The 21,096-nt window shown below is 41.6% G+C and overlaps 1 protein-coding gene across 1 annotated transcript in view; it reads left to right on the top strand.

The window, feature by feature from the left end:
• LOC136883324 (uncharacterized) overlaps positions 1-20,657 on the top strand; it is a 52,554-nt gene extending 31,897 nt beyond the window's left edge. The window contains exons 3-8 of the mRNA XM_067155559.2: positions 1,836-1,917; positions 9,190-9,239; positions 9,352-9,387; positions 13,416-13,533; positions 16,092-16,159; positions 20,265-20,657. Of these exons, the coding sequence (XP_067011660.1) occupies positions 1,836-1,917; positions 9,190-9,239; positions 9,352-9,387; positions 13,416-13,533; positions 16,092-16,159; positions 20,265-20,288 (378 nt within the window). The 3' untranslated portion in view covers positions 20,289-20,657. The remainder of the gene's footprint in view (positions 1-1,835; positions 1,918-9,189; positions 9,240-9,351; positions 9,388-13,415; positions 13,534-16,091; positions 16,160-20,264) is intronic.
• Positions 20,658-21,096: the final 439 nt, after the last annotated feature.

A 21,096-nucleotide genomic window follows, 5' to 3' on the forward strand; every position in this document is an offset into this window, starting at 1 on the left:
CCGTTAAGGCGTTAACCGTGGTTAGCCGGTTCGAGTCCCGTTGGTCGAAAATATTTTCACCATCAGAATGTTGTCCAGCAGGGTAGGAGAGGCGGTGGTATACAATTTCTGATCACTAGATTGTGTGCCAAAAGCCTGGATTAAGTTCCAAACCTCTCCGCAGTGCTCATATGGAGTGAGGGGATATGATTCGTCCGTCGGATGGAGACGTTAAGCCTTGAGCAGACCCCTTGGTGCTATTCCACAGGTGTAAGCTATGTGCCAGCACCAGGTTTAATCCTCTCTCTACCTACTATCATATATCACGTCATTCTTTTCATCTCATTAACTCCTCTGATGAGGTTGACGTAAGCAAGGGCACCCGGTCATAAAAATAAAAACCATATGTCAGTTTGGACACCCCCGAGGGGGTGCCTAGTGCGGTGCCAGTACCGGTGTGCTATGCCGCGCTCCTCACCAGGCCTGTTTGTGAAAATAAGTATAAGAAGAATAAATATAAAATAAAAACTCGCCACGAACGATTCATCTCACCTCATACCCGACCGCGCAGAGAAACGCGACAGAGGTTGGACAAACAATACTTCGTATTTTATATTATTTTGGTATTAAATTCGGAGTTGTTTAATTAATGAATTTTGAATTGTGTCCGACTCCTTGGCTGAGTGGCTCAGACAGTTGAGGCGCTGCCATTCTGACCCCAACTTGGCAGGTTCAATCCTGACTCAGTCCGGTGGTATTTGAAAGTGCTCAAATATGTCAGCTTCTTGTCAGTAGATTTACTGGCACGTAAAAGAAATACTGTGGGACAAAATTCCTGCACCTCGGCGACTCCGAAAACCTTCAAACGTAGTTAGTGAAACAAAAACAATAACATTATTTATTGAATAATCAGCATTGAGGCCTTCGAATCAGAGGGTCCCGGGTTGGATTCCCGGCCGGGACGGTGATTTTAATCGTGTGTGATTAATTCTTCTGGCTCGGGGACTGGGTGTTTCTGTCTGCCGAGTTTTGTCTGCCGAGTTTTGTTCTTTGCGTCAAAAGGATTAAATTCAGCTTTGGCTCGTCCTTATACGACAAATTCGATATTTTGCCTATATTAGCATATTATTTTTATATCTCTCCCCCCACCCCGTCGTACCCCCCACCTCGAATTGTTTTGAAAATAAAATACAGCCCATGTTACTCACTGGCAATTCATGCAACACACCACACTACCAACCAGCCCAGAAACATGCAATAGTAGTTTCATCCCTCCACATAGACTTGGCGTCAGGAAGGGCATTCCTGCCATAAAACTAGGTCAAATCCATATGCGCATTATTATTATTATTATTATTATTATTATTATTATTATTATTATTGTGTAAATTAATATTTAGCTGTTTACTCATGTACATAGATCACTCTTATAGCCATACTTATATTATTTTAATTACTTTATTACGTATTTTGTTCTCTTTATGCATTGCTTGTATTTTTGAGTTTGTATCTTACTTTTTATAATGACTCTGTTGTTTCTTTTTACCTTTATGCACAGGATTTATTTTATTCTATTTTATTTGTTGAACTTTGCCTTCTTTGTTCATTATACGTTGTCCAATATAATCTTTATTGTTTAGCTCATCTTCTATTTTATAATAGAATAGTACATTTCTTTTATATATGTATTATCTGTAAATTACGTGGTCAAGTGTAAGAAATGGCCACGAGCCCTAACTTTGCTGCTGCAAAAGTAAAATAAATAAATAAATAAATAAATAAATAAATAAATAAATAAATAAATAAATAAATAAATAAATAAATAAATAAATAAAATAAAACATTTTATTTTCCAGACGATTGCCAAGTCCAAGGAGTTCAGGGATAAAATGAAGACTGCGAAGGCCAACTGTAAGGCGGCCCATGGAGTTCCTGAAGGTAAAGTGGTGTGTTGAGGAGGGTATAGGTGAGGGGTTGGTTTTGTAATAAAGCTTCTCGAAATATAGAGGCTAAAGCTGACGTACTAGCTGCCACCCCCTGAGGCCAGGGTTCGATTCCCGGTTCTTTAACGAAATTTGAAAAGTGGCACGAGGGCTGGAACGGGGTCCACTCAGCCTCGGGAGGTCAACTGAGTAGAGGTGGGTTCGATTCCCACCTCAGTCATCCTGGAAGTGATTTTCCGTGGTTTCTCACTTCTCCTCCAGGCAAATGCCGGGATGGTACCTAGTTTACGGCCACGGCCGCTTCCTTCACTCTTCCTTGTCTATCCCTTCCAATCTTCCCATCCCTTCGCAAGGTCCCTGTTCAGCATAGCAGGTGAGGCCACCTGGGCGAGGTACTGGTCATCATTCCAAGTTGTTTTCCCCGACCCAGAGTCTGAAGCTCCAGGATACTGCCCTTGAAGCGGTAGAGGTGTGATCCCTCGCTGTGTCCGAGGGAAGAAACCGACCCCGGATAGTAAACAGATAAATAATAATAATAAGAAGAAGAAGCAAATGAAGATGGTGATAAATATTTGAAAGAGGTAAACTGAGTGTGGAACAGCTCTGTGTGCAGCCAGAGCAGCGTCTGTTCTGTTCTCAGTGAGGAAGTTGAGGATCGCTAAAATGTAGTTTCCATTTGAGCTGGGCCCCGTATTATCGTCCCAAGCGAAACGTTATCACGCGTCGTACAACGACCTGTGTGTGGACAGCGGTGACCGGCCGAGCAGTAGAGGTAGCCGCGTGAAAAATAGAGCGGAACATTTTTGGTAGTGATATGTTTGAATTTTTGAAAAAAAATGCTGACCAGTCAGAGCGCAGTTCTTGATTACAAGGCCTACTGATCAAATCACGCGTACTTTAATTACGAAGGTACAACACATTAATGTGCATAATCATGTAGTGCAGACACTTTCTATATATTCATCAAGTCCTTCATGCGATTCACTGGTTGTGACACTTACTTTAGTGTTCCTCCTCGATGTCACCTGCATTATGAACTCGCTTTTGTCACTTGATGAATGCTTTTAAAGCCGGCCCCACGGTGTAGGGGTAGCGTGCCTTTCTTTTTATCCAGAGGCGCCGGATTCAATTGCCGGCTAGGTCACAGGATTTTTACCTGTATCTGAGGGCTAGTTCGAGGTCCACTCAACCTAACTGATTACAATTGAGGGGCCACCTGACGGTGAGATAGCGACCCCGGACTAGGAAGCCACGGATAAGGGCCGAGAGGATTCGCCGTGCTGACCACACGACACCTCATAATATGCAGGCCTTTGGGCTGAGCAGCGGTCGCTTGCTAGGCCATGGCCCTTCGGGGCTCTTGCGCCATGGTGTTTCGGTTTGGTTGTTTTTAAATTATTCATGGACGTTACGTATGATTCTCGCAAGAAGATAGAGTGCATATTCTTTGTGTTGTAATAATTATTTACAGAGTAACAACGGGGGAAAGGAATAATATTAACCGCAATATGTTTGTTTCTGATGATATTATGAACAAATATCTGACCAACGTAGTTCCTGTGCGACAGGCAAACATACGACTGGTGGGAACATCACAAACCACAGACACACCTACGTAAAATATCACAACCTCAAATATGGTTGTTTCCCAGGGTAAAGGAACTACCATCAAATACTAGAACCACAAAATTAGCGGACAGAGTTAGCGCACAGCGTTGGTAGGTGAACCGAGAGGATCTTGCGTGGTAAGTACATAATTCAAATAAAGGGAAAGGTGTAACATCAGAAACTTATTCGTGAAAAGGAGTTAATTTAAAATATATATATATATATATATATATATACAGTATATACCGAGCTCGATAGCTGCAGTCGCTTAAGTGCGGCCAGTATCCAGTATTCGGGAGATAGTAGGTTCGAACCCCACTGTCGGCAGTCCTGAAGATGGTTTTCCGTGGTTTCACATTTTCACACCAGGCAAATGCTGGGGCTGTACCTTAATTAAGGCCACGGCCGCTTCCTTCACACCCCTAGCCCTTTCCTGTCCCATCGTCGCCGTAAGACCTATCTGTGTCGGTGCGACGTAAAACAACTAGCAAAAATATATCTATATAAATAAAATCGTAACGACCGTGTGTCTGTACATTGATTATTTTGGCGAAATTTCCGTACAGTTATCCGTTTCAGATGTAATAATGACCATGTGCATCATTTTTAGCTTTGGTGTCTGTTTGCCTGTTTGTTTGTCTGTTTGTCTGTTTATCTGTCCTTCTATAACTTGAAAACTACTGGATATATTTCCACCAAACTTCATATTTAAAATCCACCAGTCCTTGGGTAGGTTTTAGCGCAAATGTCGTTTCTAAATCCCTGAACTGAGTGGGGATTTTTACGAAACCGAAACCGTGATTTTGCACTCCCTCAAAGTATACACAACCGAACTTAATGGAAATCTATCTGCCTTAATGAAAATTAATTTCTAAACCTTTTTTTCTCATGTGCATCATTTCGATACCAGGATTAATAACGGAGATATCATTAACGGACCGTTTTTCGGTACAAGTCCCACCAGACTTAACGCAAGAGCGGGTGCGCGTAAAGCGTATTTCTTACAACGTGAAAACTACTGAGATATTTGAACCAAACTTGATATTTAGCATCCACCCCTCCAAGGATAGTTTTTAAGGATTATTCCATTTCAAATTCCCGGAATGGACTGGGGTTTTATAGGGGACCGAAATGGCGATTTTTACTCTCCCACAATATTTAAAGTACTAGACCAACCTAACTGGAAATCAATCAAACTGTTTGGAAATCCAATTCTAATTTCTTTTTCTCATGTGCATTTTTCAACGGGAGGATTAATAAGGGAGATAACATGAAAGGTCGGTTTTCAGGCTAAGTCTAGCGGACATAGCCCAAAAGGTGTTATATGTGGAGCAGATTCCTTATCTATCTAGATAAATCAAATCGTAAGGACCGTGTATCTGTGCATTGACTATTTTTGAGACATTTTCGTACAGCTTTCCGATTAAGGGGTAATAATGACCATCTGCATATTTTTTGCTATAGTTTCCTGGAAGTCCTAAATTTTACCCCTCCCTATCGCCCAAAATCAAGATTGCCTCACAATCTGCCACACGAGCTGAAAAATTGAAATTAAGCAAATTTATACGTTTTAGCCGGTAACCTACGGAAAACTTCCAAGATCTTTAAATATTTCACTTTTTATGCCGAATAATATCGAGATATAGGCAATTTAATGGCGGAGCAGACCTTCGTTTCGAGGTATTTCGTGGGATAAACGGGAAATCCTATCACATAACGGATGGCACAATCTTAGTTGAATTAGGAGTGATCTTCAACCTTGGACTTATGACTTTTTGTCGTATCTGTATCGCTTATACGTTAGATTCGTCTCTATTTCTCGATTTTAAGTAAATTTGGACTCTTTACCTATATAATTCATACTTTCAATCACTTACAGGAAAGATAGTAAGATCAAACTCTACACGAATATTGGCCCACCCAGTACCCATATGTGAGCCAAATGCTATCTCACATAATTATCCGAAAAGTAATGCAATGTAAGATAATCTTACACAAATTTCAACCTATTTAACGTTTCTGACTCAATCTGACCCATGAATAGATGAGATGCGAGAAAATATCATAGGACCAGCCATTTAGATCGCTAAATACTGCGCCTTACGGTACAATCCTTTGTCAATATGACGTACCGTTTAGCAGCAGTTAGTCTGTAAATGAAGGTCTGCAATATTGTAAACATGCATATACTTTCGTATGTCCATCTATATATATTCACTGATGTCGATTTGTAGCGATCGAGAAAGGGTGTGTCTGCTATTGTAATCAGTACTTCCTACATCGACTTTGACTGCTGGCAGTAGGAATGGTGTCCATCTCCAACTCCTGTGTAACTGGCATTAGTAAGGAGGGCCTACCATTTTAATGAATAATTCACTTCTCGATTTGTCTTGCAGAAGGCAAGGGATCACGCAGTTTTGCTCGAAAGTCCCCTACCCTATTGTGTTTGGCTCTAGGCCAGGGTGCCCGCCATTATAAACAAATGTTCCAATCTAAAATTTGACTAGCATTAGGCATAGTGGCCTGCTATTTTAATGGAAACTCACTAATACTGTGTGACTGGCAGTAAGCTGGCTGGCGGCAGTAAAAAGGGACTGTCATTATAATGATAACTGCACAAGTCAATTTTGACTGGTGGTAGGGCAGTTGCCTGCTATTATAATAAAAACTCCTCAAATGTAATCTGTCAGAAAGTCGAAAATGGGTCTGCCATTGTAACTAAACTCCGCAAATCGATTGTGACCACGCAGTAAGCTATGGGGCCTGCAATTATAATGTAAACTTGCCAACTCGATTGTGAATGGCAGTAGGCAAGTGAGCCTGCCGTTATCATCACAACTCCGCAACCCTCACTTTACATTGGAAACAACGTATGGGGACCTCCCCATGCTATTTCTCAGATAAGGCTAAGAGACATGCAGTTTTAAAAAAATTTACTGCACCCACAGTATTTACGTCGATATCCGTATACAATGTAGAATACCGTAGCGAAGCACGGGTACATTTGCTAGTATATATATATTACGATAAACCTCAATAAGAACAGATGATCACAGTAACCAAGTTTTAACGTATAAATTCGTACAAATTCCGAAAGAGTAACACCAAGCATTAACAAATGCGTTCGTGTAGATAGTGACTAGATTCGGAAGTGACGCAAAAGGAGTTTCATCAAGCTTATAACGAAAGATCCATCCAAGATAACAATATTTGACAGGAAAGACAGAGATCTTAAGAAAAGTATGGTAACAATTTTACGTAAAGGCCACATTTCCGATTATAAAAACAACCAGGGTTGGAAATTTAATTCAAATAACACAGAAGTAGAAAATAGAAATTATATCCATAAAATGGAAGATAGATAAAGGGCAAAATCGGAACTCAGGGGAAGGAGGGAGAAGGAAACAATCAGGCTGCTTAGTAGACACTGAGCGTAAAACATGTGTTCCCGAACAGATAGCTTTTCACCTAAATACACTTCAAATATTTATCCATTGAAAGTCTACTGTGTGAAGTTGAAAATGGACTAGAGATATTAAGTGGTCAAATATTACACCCTGAATGAAGTTCAGGTAGCAATTAATGCCAGAAGGGCGTATTGTAGTAAGTCTTTAAGCGTAAACACCATATAAGTTCATGATACATTTTTGCTCACCCAGCGTATGCGATGAATTTGAAAAGTGGCGTTCCAAGTAGTTAATTAAAAAACGCAACGGACCAGGCGCTTGCGAAAATAACTGCTCCCTCCACTACAAATGGTCACACAATGCCTTACTGCCGATATCATGGTGAAGCACTCTTACATAGTAGCACGTGGCCAAGTCCAGAACATGCTAGAAAGGAGTCCATGTATGCGTGACGTAGCGGCGAGGAAAGAAAAAGCGGAGGGGAGTTCCATAGTCTGTAATGAGCTGGGCGACCAGGCGAAGCACACTATGCAGCAGTAGACCGACGAAGTTGGCAGGTGGTAAAAGAAAAATATAGAAATAATAGATGTTGTAAAGAGTATGTGATATCTTCAACTTTAGGTAGCCAGGGCAACCGGAGAACCACTGATGATGACCGACAAGTTCAAATTTCTTGGATCACTCATCGCAACTGATGGTAATATCGATACAGATGTCAAGCACTGCGTGAGTGTTGGTTGGATGAAGTGTCGGTCTCTTACTGGTGTTCTGTGTGATAAGGGCAAAGTGTAGAAAACCACTGTTCGGCCTGTTCTCGATACGCCTCTGAATGTCGGGCAAGACAGAACGCATGTCACAGAGATGTTGCGATGGTCGGTGGGAGTCATTCTGCTTGAGCAAAGAACATGTGAGAGTTGTGCCCATCAGCGGCAAGATGGAGGAAAACAGAAGAAGAAGAAGAAGAAAAAAATTAACACCATTTAGTACAGAAACATCTTGCCATTGAAGAGCCGAAGAGAGGAGGAGGCCGTCCTAAGGCAACATTGAAACAAACTGCTGCGGCTGCTTTAAGGAAGAGTGAAGTGACATTAGATCTGGTACAAGAACGTTGGACGAGCCGACCCTGAGTGAGCTCAGGATTGACCATTTTATGGGTGCATATACAGCCAGGAAAGAATAATAATAAGAAGAAGAACATTTGTATGCTTTTTTGTCACTACAATACTTGTTTAATGCTCCTTTGAATTTGCTGCTTCCAGAATTTCCTTGGCCTTCTTCGTCTTCCGCATCACAACTTCTGGACCCCTCTTCATCCCCGTAGTTTTCAGTAATATAATCAGGAAGATTGTCATCGTCAATAATCGTCCCGGTCTCCACATCTTCATAATTCATAGCGAAACAGAACGTAATGAATTTGAAACTTTTCACTACCGCACTGTACCCCAAATGTACTTTCAATATATTACATCGTGTTCAGATATCGAATAGATGTTAAGGGCGAAACAAAAATGGCCAACCGGACACCAGTGGGATCGGAATCCACAAGCTTCTGATTTCACGTCGGATGCTCTATCCAGTTGAGCTATGACGACTTAAATCATATTTATTCTAAGCCACTACTGCCATCACACTGTAGAGTGCGCGTTAGTCACCCGTTGCGGGCCGACTTGTACGATCGCTTTCTTGTCACTCCTAGCCCTGTCCTATCCCATCATCCCCAGAAGACCTGTCAGTGTCGGTGAGACGTAAAGCAAATTGTTGACTATGAATGCTGGCAGTTACTGCGGCACAATCGTGCTTATGCAGGTAGCAAATCTCAGAAACCAACCTGGACCTCCCTCAATCGTAATGGATCTGCACGATAATACCAGGCCACACGCGTGAATTGTCACGACGTTCCTGGCGGGAGTAACTGGAACATCTTCCTCGCAGTCCTGACCTGGCACCCAATGATTTCCTTCTCTTCAGACCGTTGACTGTCAAAAGGTTCAACGACAATTCGACCGTCGTGACGCGACTTCAGGGACTGGACCCAGATGTCCTGATATAGTGCTGGAACAAGTGGTTGGACATGGAATAGTGGCAATGTTAAACTGTAATGTGTGTTAGTGTTCTACTACTATGTAACCTTTTGTGTGCCTGTAACATAAAGTTTATCTCTTGTCACATTATTTCTTGAAACTACATGGTATTATCTAGTACGGGAGGCAAATCTGATCTAGACTTTAATATTTCTCTCCTTCTGATTACAGATGAAATGCGAGCACTGAGACAAAACGGTCCACAAAGCGAAGAAGGCAAGGTACGCAAAATCAAATTTACTGCCTATTTCACGATAATTAATCCTTCCAAAACTAATAAGTGCATTTTAATCAATTCATTGTAACTAATTCATACTTATTTTTCCCCTTTAGTGCTTCGTCGGCTGTATGATGCAGTCCATGGGAATTGTAAGTAGTATATACGAGTGTAAGTTGTGAGAACGCTTTAAAATTAGCATTGCAGGCGATGATTTATGCTTTTGTTCATTTTCTGAAACACTGGACAATTTACTGTTCGACTATGCCATGTTTGGAAGAGGAAGATTCGAACTTGAGTGTCGCCTAAACATTTGAGGCATTGACATGGGAAAGGTATGAAGTCATGAAATGTGTATTTTACAGGAGAAGAAAAATAAGTCTTGCTAGCATTATAAAGCAGACCATATTGAACAAATATGTAAAATCAAGGAGTTATCCATTTACAACTTATTCTAATTATGTTTCAGGCACAAATTATGCGATAAAACACATCGTGAAAAATCACTGTCTGATCAGTTCGACAGATGACGTGTATAATTCAAGCACAAATTTCACGGTAAAACGCAAGATATTTTTCATCGAAGGAATCCAACATGGCCAAAAAATCCTTTACTTTCGGTTCCCTGATGGTTCGTCTCCTTCCAAGTAGTTATAAGGACTTTATGCTGCTGATCGCCCTCTTCTGAGGATGTTATGCTCCTTCTTCGGTTCTCTGTGAATGATTGCGTTGTTTTGACTGAGGGAAGTTCGGCTCTGTAAATCCTTATCCAGCTCACAGTGGTATTATTAAGGCGTCACCATAATTACATGAAATGGTTGAAAATGTTTAGCCTTTCTGATCATTTCCGCAAATTCTTCTGGGACCATTGCTGGACACACGCAATACCTATTTATAGAAACAAGGAACTAGTATCAACGTCATGTCATGAAGGTGGCAATAACGACATTAACATTTTGAATGGAATAGGTTTCGAAGACATTCTGGCTGCTGAAGTATCACTACGACGAGTTATAATAGCTATAAGTAAGGTTTACACGCAGTTAACTGTAAACAAATTACAAAGGTAATAAATAATTCCACCAGAGGCTCGGGCTGACTTACTACCCTCTCCAAGTGAAATATCGTGGACTTAACACAGGTTCTATCCTGCGCCAATCGTAAAAGCAAATCTATTATACCAGTTGATTAGCTACCTTTTTCATGCCATTGCCCACAAATCCCAACGCAAGTTATACCAGGTGGCTCGCTACCCCTGTACATTCTACTTATAAGTGTCCCGCATGCAGTGATGATAACAGGGTTGCTTAATAACTAATTTTTACAGGCGCATTAGAACGTGCAAGTTAGTTACGTCAGAATATGAAGAGATGACAGGAGGGCCACTCACTGCATGTTCCTCAGCGCTACCCAGCAAATGTGTCTCCGTTTTCGAACACTCAGTAGTAGGCTGGTCTTTGGTACAGCTGCTGTGAACACATCGACAATGGCTGGTGTGTTCAGTAACAACGAATACACAGACATACAACAAGCAGCTGCACATGAATGCCGTACAATTTCGTCGGCTTCAGACACCTGCCAATTTATTCAATATTGAATAAGCCATCCAACTCGCGTCCTAATTGGGGGAGAGAATTCTTGATTCCAAACTTTACAGGGAGATATTTTTTAAAAGGGAAGGCAGTGGATACAAAGTAAGAACTGTTTTTGATAATGGAAAGTAATGGATTTGCTCTTCCAAATTTTTTGTGGACCACATATTTTTAGTTGAGTGGTAAGTAGGTGGGTAGGGGGAGGGAGGGAGGTACTCCCGTAGTCTTGCACTCTTGCGTGTTTTGGGGGATACACCGCCGGTCGAAAAATTGTGTAACTTTTTGATGTTAACAAATGATGTGAATTTAATGAATACAAATGATACATAATAATAAAATAATAATTTTGACCGTTTTTGGAGACCCCAACGTGCCGGAATTTTGTCCCTCGGGAGTTCTTTTATGCGCCCATAAATCTAGTGGCGCGAGGTTCACGTATTTTAGCATAGGGTAGGGTGGGGATATTTGAATCATTTCAGGCTTAAGTGAACGGAAATGCATGTAAAATCAATTTTTTTCTGTGATAGCAACGTACAGTCTGGTACACTGCAGTTTCAGACAGCAAATGATGCAACAGTTGGCTCAAAAAATTTTTTATTTACTGACAAAAATATAAAATACATGCCTATTGCAAAAGCTCACTTGTAAAATATTGTGGGGTAAATAGGATCACAGGTGGGGCTACTTGGATCACACAGTTTCCAGCACTTAAGATGCGTACAACTAGTAGCATAGGCATTCAGGAAGATAAGTTTCTTCATATAAGAGTTTTCCTATCATTCCTAGATCACTAAACACATCTTCCGCAAGTAAATTGTTTTCGTCAAGCTGGTCCAACACAAACCACATGGTACCAAGTTTCACACTTCTCACGCCATATCCAGTCGCCTTTCTTGAACGATTCTGAGTCCAAGTACAGCATCAAGCAGAACCCACACGCTGAATTTTCTTCGTCAGCTGATGATTCAGATGAGGAATTTGATGTATCTCGAAGAGATTTCTTCCTACTCGTTCTTGGATGATTAGGCCTGGACCTAGACCTCCTACTGTTACCCGCTGACTTGCGTTTGCTGCTAGCAGCAGATTGTTCTTTCGAAAACTGCAGCTTTCTATATATGTTCAGGAGATGTCAGGTGACAGGCTGAGTGCTGTACTCTGTTTACCTTCTTCTTGAAGATATTTTTGTTCGGTGACGGTAAAGTAACGGATAACGTTACTGAAATAGGCCTAGGTAGTGGCTTAGGCCTAATACTATCTGAATAGCTTTCTTTTTGTGAGGGGTGCAGTACATCAGAAAGGCCTGCAACAGGAGCATTTCAGTTTCTAGATGTACTAGCTTCACCAATAGGAGATACGGAAGACAAATATCCCATTGAAAAATACTGATCCAAATAGCCCGCGAACATTGATTCAAATAGCCCAATGTGCAACATTCTACTAAAATGTTAACAGTTCTTACTGTTACCAAGAGAATGCGCTAGTTGTCACGGTGGGTAGCTTGCTAGTCCTCCCTCACACGCCTACAAACAAAGCAGTAACTAATTCCCTATAGTGTAAGCACAATGTCTTAAATATTACGTGGTCGATAAATAACTAACAGGTGCCTCTTACCTCAGCTTATTTAAGCTAATATTGGTGGAATATGGTGATAGATATATCGGTCAGGTTAACTCGTGCTTGAAGTCAGAACTCAGCCCACACAGTTCTGGCTCACAATAGCTTCTGGCATGCGCTTTTTAAGTAGCGCAGTGGAAAAATGTTTATTTTGATCCAAGTAACCCGATGATTCAAAATAGCCTCACCCTACCCTATTCAAATACCATCGAACCTGCCAAGCTAGGGTAAAGAGGCCAGCGTCTCAAACGTCTGAGCCGCTCAGGAAGGTTCAATGAACTCAAAAGAAAGTCATGAAATGCAATAAATCTTATTTTCCTTCCACCGTCTTCCCCATTCCCGGTAGGGTGGTGCAACTGGACAGCCATCCTCTGTTAGCACTAATCAGAGGGGGAACAAGGTACCCGACACTTCGAAATATGAAGGTATCGGCCAAAGGAAGACAAGGGCCTGGAATGCTCTAAGACAGTCTTAGTTCAGAAAAAAACAACAGTTGACCAACGGAGGTCGGATAGGGCAGAATAAAGTGAGAAGCCTGCCACAAGTAAGTGAAAGCAATGCCATATCAGGACTCAGTTGAGGGCCCCGTGGTCGCTGATCCACGCTCCCAAGTTAAGAGTCCCCGTAGCCATTGACAGGGTTACTGGTGGAAAGTGTGTCTCACTTGTCTCTTTTTACGGCTGGATGCCGTTCCTGACATCAGCCCTATGTGGAGATGAGTATAGGGACAAATATCCTGTCCTCAAGTCGGAGGAGTTGCCAGGACAGGTTAAAATGCCTCCCCTGGCCGGGAATCGATACCGGGACCGTCTGAACTGAAGGTATAATGCTGAGCGTTTCACCCAAGGAGCAGGATGTTAATCATAATGAGCGTAATTTTAAAACACATTTCAGAAACATATGTTTTCCTAAGTGTTTCGCCGGCGGTGTAGCTCGCTGTCTGGACAGAGGAAGTAGCTGTTGTCTTGTTTCAGATTGACAGTGGCGGCTCCTTCGACTCGGGGAAGGCTGAAGAGTGGGCCAACAAGAACTACCCTGCAGGAGACAAAAGGGAACAAGCGCGTACAGTGATAGACACTTGTCAACAGCAAGGCGAGTACTATTATTATTATTATTATTATTATTATTATTATTATTATTATTATTATTATTATTATTATTATTTATGCATTTATTTATTTGACTTTAGCAGTAGTGAAGTTAGGGCTCGTGGACCTCTCTTAAACTTAACCACCAAAATTACAAGATAATATATATTTACAAGGAATATACTATTTCATTATCAAAACAAAGATAACTGAGCTAAAAATTAAAGATTTGGAGACACACGAGGGCGAATCAGAAAGTAAGTTACACTTGCATGTTACGGCCAACATATGACAACATACAATGTAAGTTCACTTTTCCACATAGTCCCCAAGAGACTTTAAACATTTCTCGGAACAGTCAACCAAGTATTCGATTCCGAATGTGTAGAAATCGTCGTCCACCGAACTGTATAGAGGATGTTGCCATACCACCCACTTGAATCGCTGCAGCAGCTCGAACGATTGGCGGGCCGTGTGAGGGGTTGCTTTATCGTGCAACAAAATCACACCGACGCTCATTTTCCGCACCGCTTTTCTTAAATTCCGAAACGATGAGGAGGGGAAGGCAGCTGTCTCCAGGTGGTTACGTAGCACTGGACATGATTTCTACGCATCCAGAATGGAAAAGTCAGTTGACCGTTCCGATAAATATTTACAGTCTCTTGGAGACTGTGTGGAACAGTCAACGTACATTGTATGTTGCTATAGCCGTATTGCCTATGTGTAGGTGGTCTCATAAATGCCCATAACTTGGAAGTGTAACTAACTTTTTGATTCGCCCTCGTGTAATGAAGAAAGAAAGCGAAAGCCTAAGAAATAAAATAAAATAAAATAAAATAAAATAAAATAAAATAAAATAAAATAAAATAAAATAAAGAGAAATCCTGAGCATAAAAGTAAGAAAGTGTAAAATGTCATAATAAACAAAGTAACATAGAAAATGAATAACATAAGCAGTGCATAAAAAGAACACAATACACAATAAAGCACTGGAAATACAAGTATGACCAAAAACAGCGCTCTATACATGAGTTAAAAGCTAAGTATTATATACATCTGCACTATAACAATAATAACAACCTAATAGTAATTAAAAGAGACAATAGTATTCTTCAACTGTACAGTAAAATGGCAATGTTACTAGCCTACCTACCACAATAACACATCGCCACCAATCATATGAAACAATTAGCGGTATCCAACAGTTAATCTCTACATGCTGCCGTAAACGTTGATATTGAGTAAGAGTTCCTGACAGCAGCTGGAAGTAAAATCCAAACCGCAAAATTTCTAATGATTGCATGAACGAAAAATTACTTCGTTTATCGAAAGAGCTGAATGTTTCTCTTCAGTGTCGACTGTTGATTGTGGAAACAGTTATGCTGGTGTTGAAGTTCATGTCTAAAACGTGATTACATTTTTAGACATAAATTTGTATTCTCCTACATGCTTTATTCAAAAAGGATATATGTACATTTTTCCCCTACATGAAAAAGCATAGAACCAGGGATATGTTTTAGTATAGAAGACGAGAGAGCAAATACAGATTATTTTGTTCTTCCCCTCTTAGTAACCTATTACGACATGCAGGGGGTAGAGATAACGCATTCTTTCACTCCACCCACAGGGAGAGTTCCGATAAATCTAACGAAATATGTAGCATCAAGATCTACGTCCAACAATATGGCAGCTGATCCAGCATACAACATTCCCATTTCAGGTCACAAGATAGTCCCACAAGATCTACGTCCAATAATATGGCAACTCATGCAGCATACAACATTCCCATATCATGTCACCAGATAGCCCCACAAGATCTACGTCCAAAAATATCGCAGCTGATCCAGCATACAACATTCCCATTTCATGTCACAAGATAGGCTCACAAGATCTACATCCAACAATATGGTCATTGATTTAGCACACAATTTTATGGCCGTAAATATTAGCAAGATACGTATTATGAGAAACATTCTGCAGCCTTCGGTGACGTTACAGTGTGTAAGGGGCTTTGCTGTGACCTAAACGAACCGCCAGTCAAAGACAGTGGAAACTCGTTTAAAACACAGCGCAATTTGTACCTACTGTATATAGAAGGCAGTGTAATAACGTGAGGAAGAAGATGGCTAACACCGGCGCCTGGTTACCTACTGTATATAGAAGGCAGTGTTCTAACACACTGTAATAACGTGAGGAAGAAGATGACGAACACTGGCTGGCTGGTTACTTACTATATATAGAAGGCAGTGTTCTAACACACTGTAATAACGTGAGGAAGAAGATGACGAACACTGGTTGCCTGGTTAAAATTTTGTAGAATTTCTGTCGATGTTAAATTATCTCCTCTAATTGCAGATAACCACATCCTAAAAATATATCCACATTAAAACATGCGTGCAATACCTTCACCCAATTGTCGATGCAGGTTACATACGAAGAACCATGTATTCAAGTTGTGTTATGTAAATACATTCTTCATAATTCTTCTTTCCATTTAGGAAGTGTTTAGAAGTTCATTATTATTTTAACGTTTAGTTGAAGTTACATATTTTTACTTTCCAGTGACCTCATCGGAAATATGTGAAACTGGAGCGGAGCTGTTCGACTGCTTCAAAAAGAATGGCTTTGGGGTAAGTTGATGTCTACTCTGCACAAACATACTTTGTCTAATGAATATAAGGTTTCGTGGCTTTCTAGACCGGGATCGCTATCTCACCATGCAATAGATCCTCAATTTTTCTCACCTAGGCTGAGTGGACCTCGAACCAGCCCACAGGTTCTAGTAAAATTTGGACATCAAACACTTACGTCAAATAATCATTCAGTGCATCGGCAAATTTACGGTAGATTCACTGAACAAGATTATCCGAGACTCATAGGCAGTGTTGAAAGTGATCTCTACAATTTGTTTTACTTACATCACATCAGTGAAAGTAGTCTCGATTACGTAATTACCAAATATACAAGCCGTTTTACACACTTAGTGGCCCAAACTCATGGTTAAACACTGAAAGTGATATTAATGACGAGTTGCTCCTTCGCGAGATCTCAAAATGGCAGCAGTACGGACAGGCATCGGGTCTACAAGGTGTTGGAATAGTTCTGGAGGAATCTGGACCTACCCATCTTGCACTGCTACCCACAATTGGTCTTGTGTAGTTGGTGGGGGTTCATGGAGCGTACACTAGCATCGAGAGCATCCCGTAAATGCTCGACTGGATTAAGGTCGGGGAATCTGGAAGGCCAATCCATGGTCGTAATTTCACTGGAGTGGTCTTCCAACGACTGTGTGCCATCAAAGAGCGGTGTCATGGCGCGTTGTCCTGTTGAATGATGGCGTCTCCATCAGGGTACTCTGGGGACAGAAAGGGATGCAGATGATGTGAAAGAATGTCCGCATTACGTGCACCTGTCAGCACTTCCTGCAGCCCTCTGTGACCATGAGAACGCCACCCAGACCAAAAGTGAGCCACCTCCCACCTTGACGCAACCTTGTTGACACGCAGGGTTCATAACTTCATGGAGCATGCTCCACACTCTCACGCGCCCATCAGCTCGATACAACTGGAACCGGGATTCATCGGACCATGACACACGTCGCCACTGTTCCATGGTCCATAGCCGATGTTCGCGGGGCCATGCACGTCGTTGAGCTCAAAAAGACAGGAGTTGGTCGTCGGCTGGTGAAGCATATGTGGTGCAGTTGCCTCCTCACAGTCCCTCCAGCATTCAACTGGACGGTGATCTGACTCACAGTAGCCCGTCGAACGCCCAGTATGGCTCTTCGGAGGCGACGTGATGTCCATTATCTAAACACCTGTGGCCTTCCCGTGCGGCGGTTTACGCGAGTGGTAACATTCTCTCTGTGGTATTTAAGATCCACCTTCGACACTGTTGGCCTCGGAAACCCAAATTCGCGTGTAATCTCGGCACTGCTATGACCCATGAGCCGTGCGGCGATGATCATCCCACGTTCAAAGTCGGTTAACTCGCGACTTGGTGCCGTCTTCACGACACTGGGGTCTGTGAAAGACGTTCAGGGGTCATACACGGCACATTTTCTGAGGGGCACCACTTCCCATGGCTTTTGGCCACTCAGTGCAATAACAACACTTCTGTAACCAACAAGGATGTGACAAGCTATATAGAGATGTAAAGACCCGTGGACGGAAATTCTTCCTAACGAACGGGCGGACTCAAGAAATCACAGTAGAGTGGGGTACTGTAACTTGGAATGGAAATCTTGAGCTTGTTGTTTTAAGATGAAGCACAATTGGGCAACACTAATAACGCTAATCAGGAAAATGCAAGAAGTCTGACAATCGGAAGATCGAAGGGCCACATAGTGCGTGTAAATGAAAGATCCCATACTAGAGGAGTGTCGATATCGGTAAGTGTCAACTTTTCGCGAAATGGAGCAGTGACAATCTGCTCCAGGAGCTCCTTCGTAACCGGTTCACTGCTACTGTGACAACCTTGTTCCTTATCAAGACACTGGCACTGCAACTCACAATTTGATGTGCCAGGAAGTGTTGTTATTGCTATCCCCAAACAGTCCAGAGAACTGCCCTGATTCAATTTTCCCCTTTCAGCCTAGTTCATAAGTTGGATATACCTCATGTTATTTATGTGCATGTGTTATGAGAAACTCGATCAAGCCATTTCCCCCTAGTGTCTTAATAATCGGATACAAACAGACATTAAACTGGACCTATTCTCTCCCTATGCATTTATACATACTTAGTTCAAAAAATACGGGAACATGTGTTTGAACGTATGCCATGCTCCAAAAAACAATACCTCACACCCAGGTATATTACGAACTAAACCTTTATTCTTTACCGTTGAAGTATACGAAAGAACATCCATTGATTCGTGTTCATTTTCAGAACAAAATCGGAATGTCCAAATAGGGGCGAAAACAAAGTGTTAATAGTCCTTCAGAGTGTATTTTATCACAGTTGGAGAGCTAGGTATGGCGTATGTCTTTCACGAACATTTATCACAGCTTGACACCTACGTGGCATTCTCCGTAGAAGTCGATGCAGGTCACGTTGCGGTATCAGGTTCCATTCTTCAATGGGAGCCTGTTCGAGGTCTTGGAGAGTCTGTAGTGGAACAGGACGCCCACGAACACTTCTGTCAAGCCTATCCCACACATGCTCTATGGGATTACGGTAGGGACTCAATGCTGCCCATTCCATCTCTTGAGTCCAATTCTCGCAGGACAGCTCTGGTGATTCGCGTTACATGTCGTGCATGAGTACGAATTCAGGGCTAACACCGTATGCACCAACCAACACATGCTGTAGCAGTGTCTGCTCGACGTACCCCGCAGCAGTAAGATTACCACGGACGACGACAAGATCCGTACGGCCATCAATATTGATGCCAGCTCATGCCATCACAAATCCTTGTCCGAATCAGTCGCCTTCCTGGACAACATTTGGTATGTACTGCTCACCACGGCGTCTCCATACACGTTGACATCCATCACGCTGTGTTAGGGGAATTTGGACTCGTCTGTGAACAACACAGGTCTCCATTGGCGAAGTTGCCAACTGACGTGGGTACGGGCAAACAGAAGGCGAGCTGCGCGATATTGCTGCGTTAAACGGGCCACTCGAACAGGACGTCTGGGTCGTAAGGACACTTCTCATAACCTGTTCCTTACTGTCTGGTCTGACACTGTGACTCCAGTGACCCTCCTGAGGTCTTGTTGCAGTTCTCTGGCAGTTGCTGAACGACGCCACAAGGAATAGATTGTCAGATATCGGTCATCCTGTGGGGTTGACATGCGTTCACGACCTTGTCCAACCCTCCTTGTGAACTGGCGTGTCTCAATGTAGCGATTGCACAAGCGGTGAATAACTGACGGGGAGACATTGAGATGCACAGGAACACGACGAGAGTCCATCCTTCCTGGATCAAAATGACGGCCCCTGCGACTTAAAATTCGTTAAGATGTCCCATGGAATGTGTTGGTTGACATACAGTACAACGTGCTCAAATGACCACAGTAGTCTGTATACCTCACAACGACACACGGACGCACCGCTATTCACTTTGTTTTGAGAGGTCAACTGGCAGTTTAATACATGGCTACGCCTACAGATGGAGTATAACTTCGATTTGACATACCCTGAGTAGCTAAGGTCTCAAGGTATGCTGTACGGCCATTGGAACCCCATCTACCAAATTGACGTTCACATACCAGACGTTACAAAACATGTTCCGCAAATTTCTTTGAACTGTGCATATACATAAATGTAATCGGAGATAAAGCAAGAAATGTGAAGCAAGAAATTAAGTGTACTGACAAAATTATATGTCTATGTTGGTATAAGAACAAAGATAATAAGAAAAATATCAAATCCTCTATAAAGATTTACAGTTTTTTGGCAATTCCTTACAATACGACATGTGCCAATCCTAGATGTATTTACAGACGTATTGCCCTTCGAGGTGATCTCTGCTCGTTGGTGTTGAAATAATTAGGTGATTCAATAATATTGGTTCATGAGGACGATCATACATTCTCGGAACTCTTTGGTAGACACACAATGAAGTCTGATTTCAAAGGACTTCGTTATTTTCACTGATGAGAGAACTCTTTGGTCTATATATTATGCTCAGTGTGATCCTTTAAAGACTGATTTAATCTACTTTATAATTTGTTTCTATGTTGAACAATTAAGCTATGCAAGTACTAACACAAAATTTCTTCTCTTACAGCTCTTCACGCCGGGCAAGAAATGATACGACGTTCTGTATTGGAAATAACAGAAGGTCTCAGTGAACTATGTATGCCGAGAATGGACTCATCCTCACTTCCTAAATACTGAGTTGATTTTTCATCTATGTGTTGTGAAATCCGTTCTTATGAAAGCAGACAGTAACAGTACGATGTAGACATATAAGATGTTTTGAAATAACTTACAGTATCAAGATATCACGAGAAAGGTCTCTAATCAATTTGGTTGATATCTGATGAGCTAAGTGGCCAGTACGAGTCTCGGATGTCTTCCATATGATCCCCATCCCATTGTATAATTATTCATGAGGTGTTTTGGAGTGACCGAACAGCAGTATTGTATTTACGGTGCCAAAAAGATGTCCATCCAAATAAATTAAATGTAAATCCAAACATGAAATTTTAGTATTATCATTATTATTCACTTAAAGCATATCTATTTTATGTGTGATATATTGGAGTTATAGATCTCAGGCTCATTGGCTGAATGGTCATTTCAGTTGTTCTCATTTCAAAGGGTCCTAGGTTTAATTCTTGGGCGAGGTAGTTTTTCAGACACAAGCAATTCATTCCTTTATCCGAGAGTCATGGAGTGTTCGTATTAAGCGCGGTCCAACAACACAGAAAAATGAGGTGGATTAATCATTTTTCCCGCAGCAATGGAAAAGAATATTAAGAGGGAACATCGTATGACAAAGACATTATTTCTTAATAATATGCCTACATGTTTAGGAATCATATAAACCTATGCCATTATATATAACTCATTATTCAAAATGGCGGTGTATCTTGGCCAATATTTGGCCGTTTCCA

Source organism: Anabrus simplex, chromosome 11 (genome assembly GCF_040414725.1).
Source record: "Anabrus simplex isolate iqAnaSimp1 chromosome 11, ASM4041472v1, whole genome shotgun sequence".
Classification (NCBI taxonomy): Eukaryota; Metazoa; Arthropoda; class Insecta; order Orthoptera; family Tettigoniidae; genus Anabrus; species Anabrus simplex.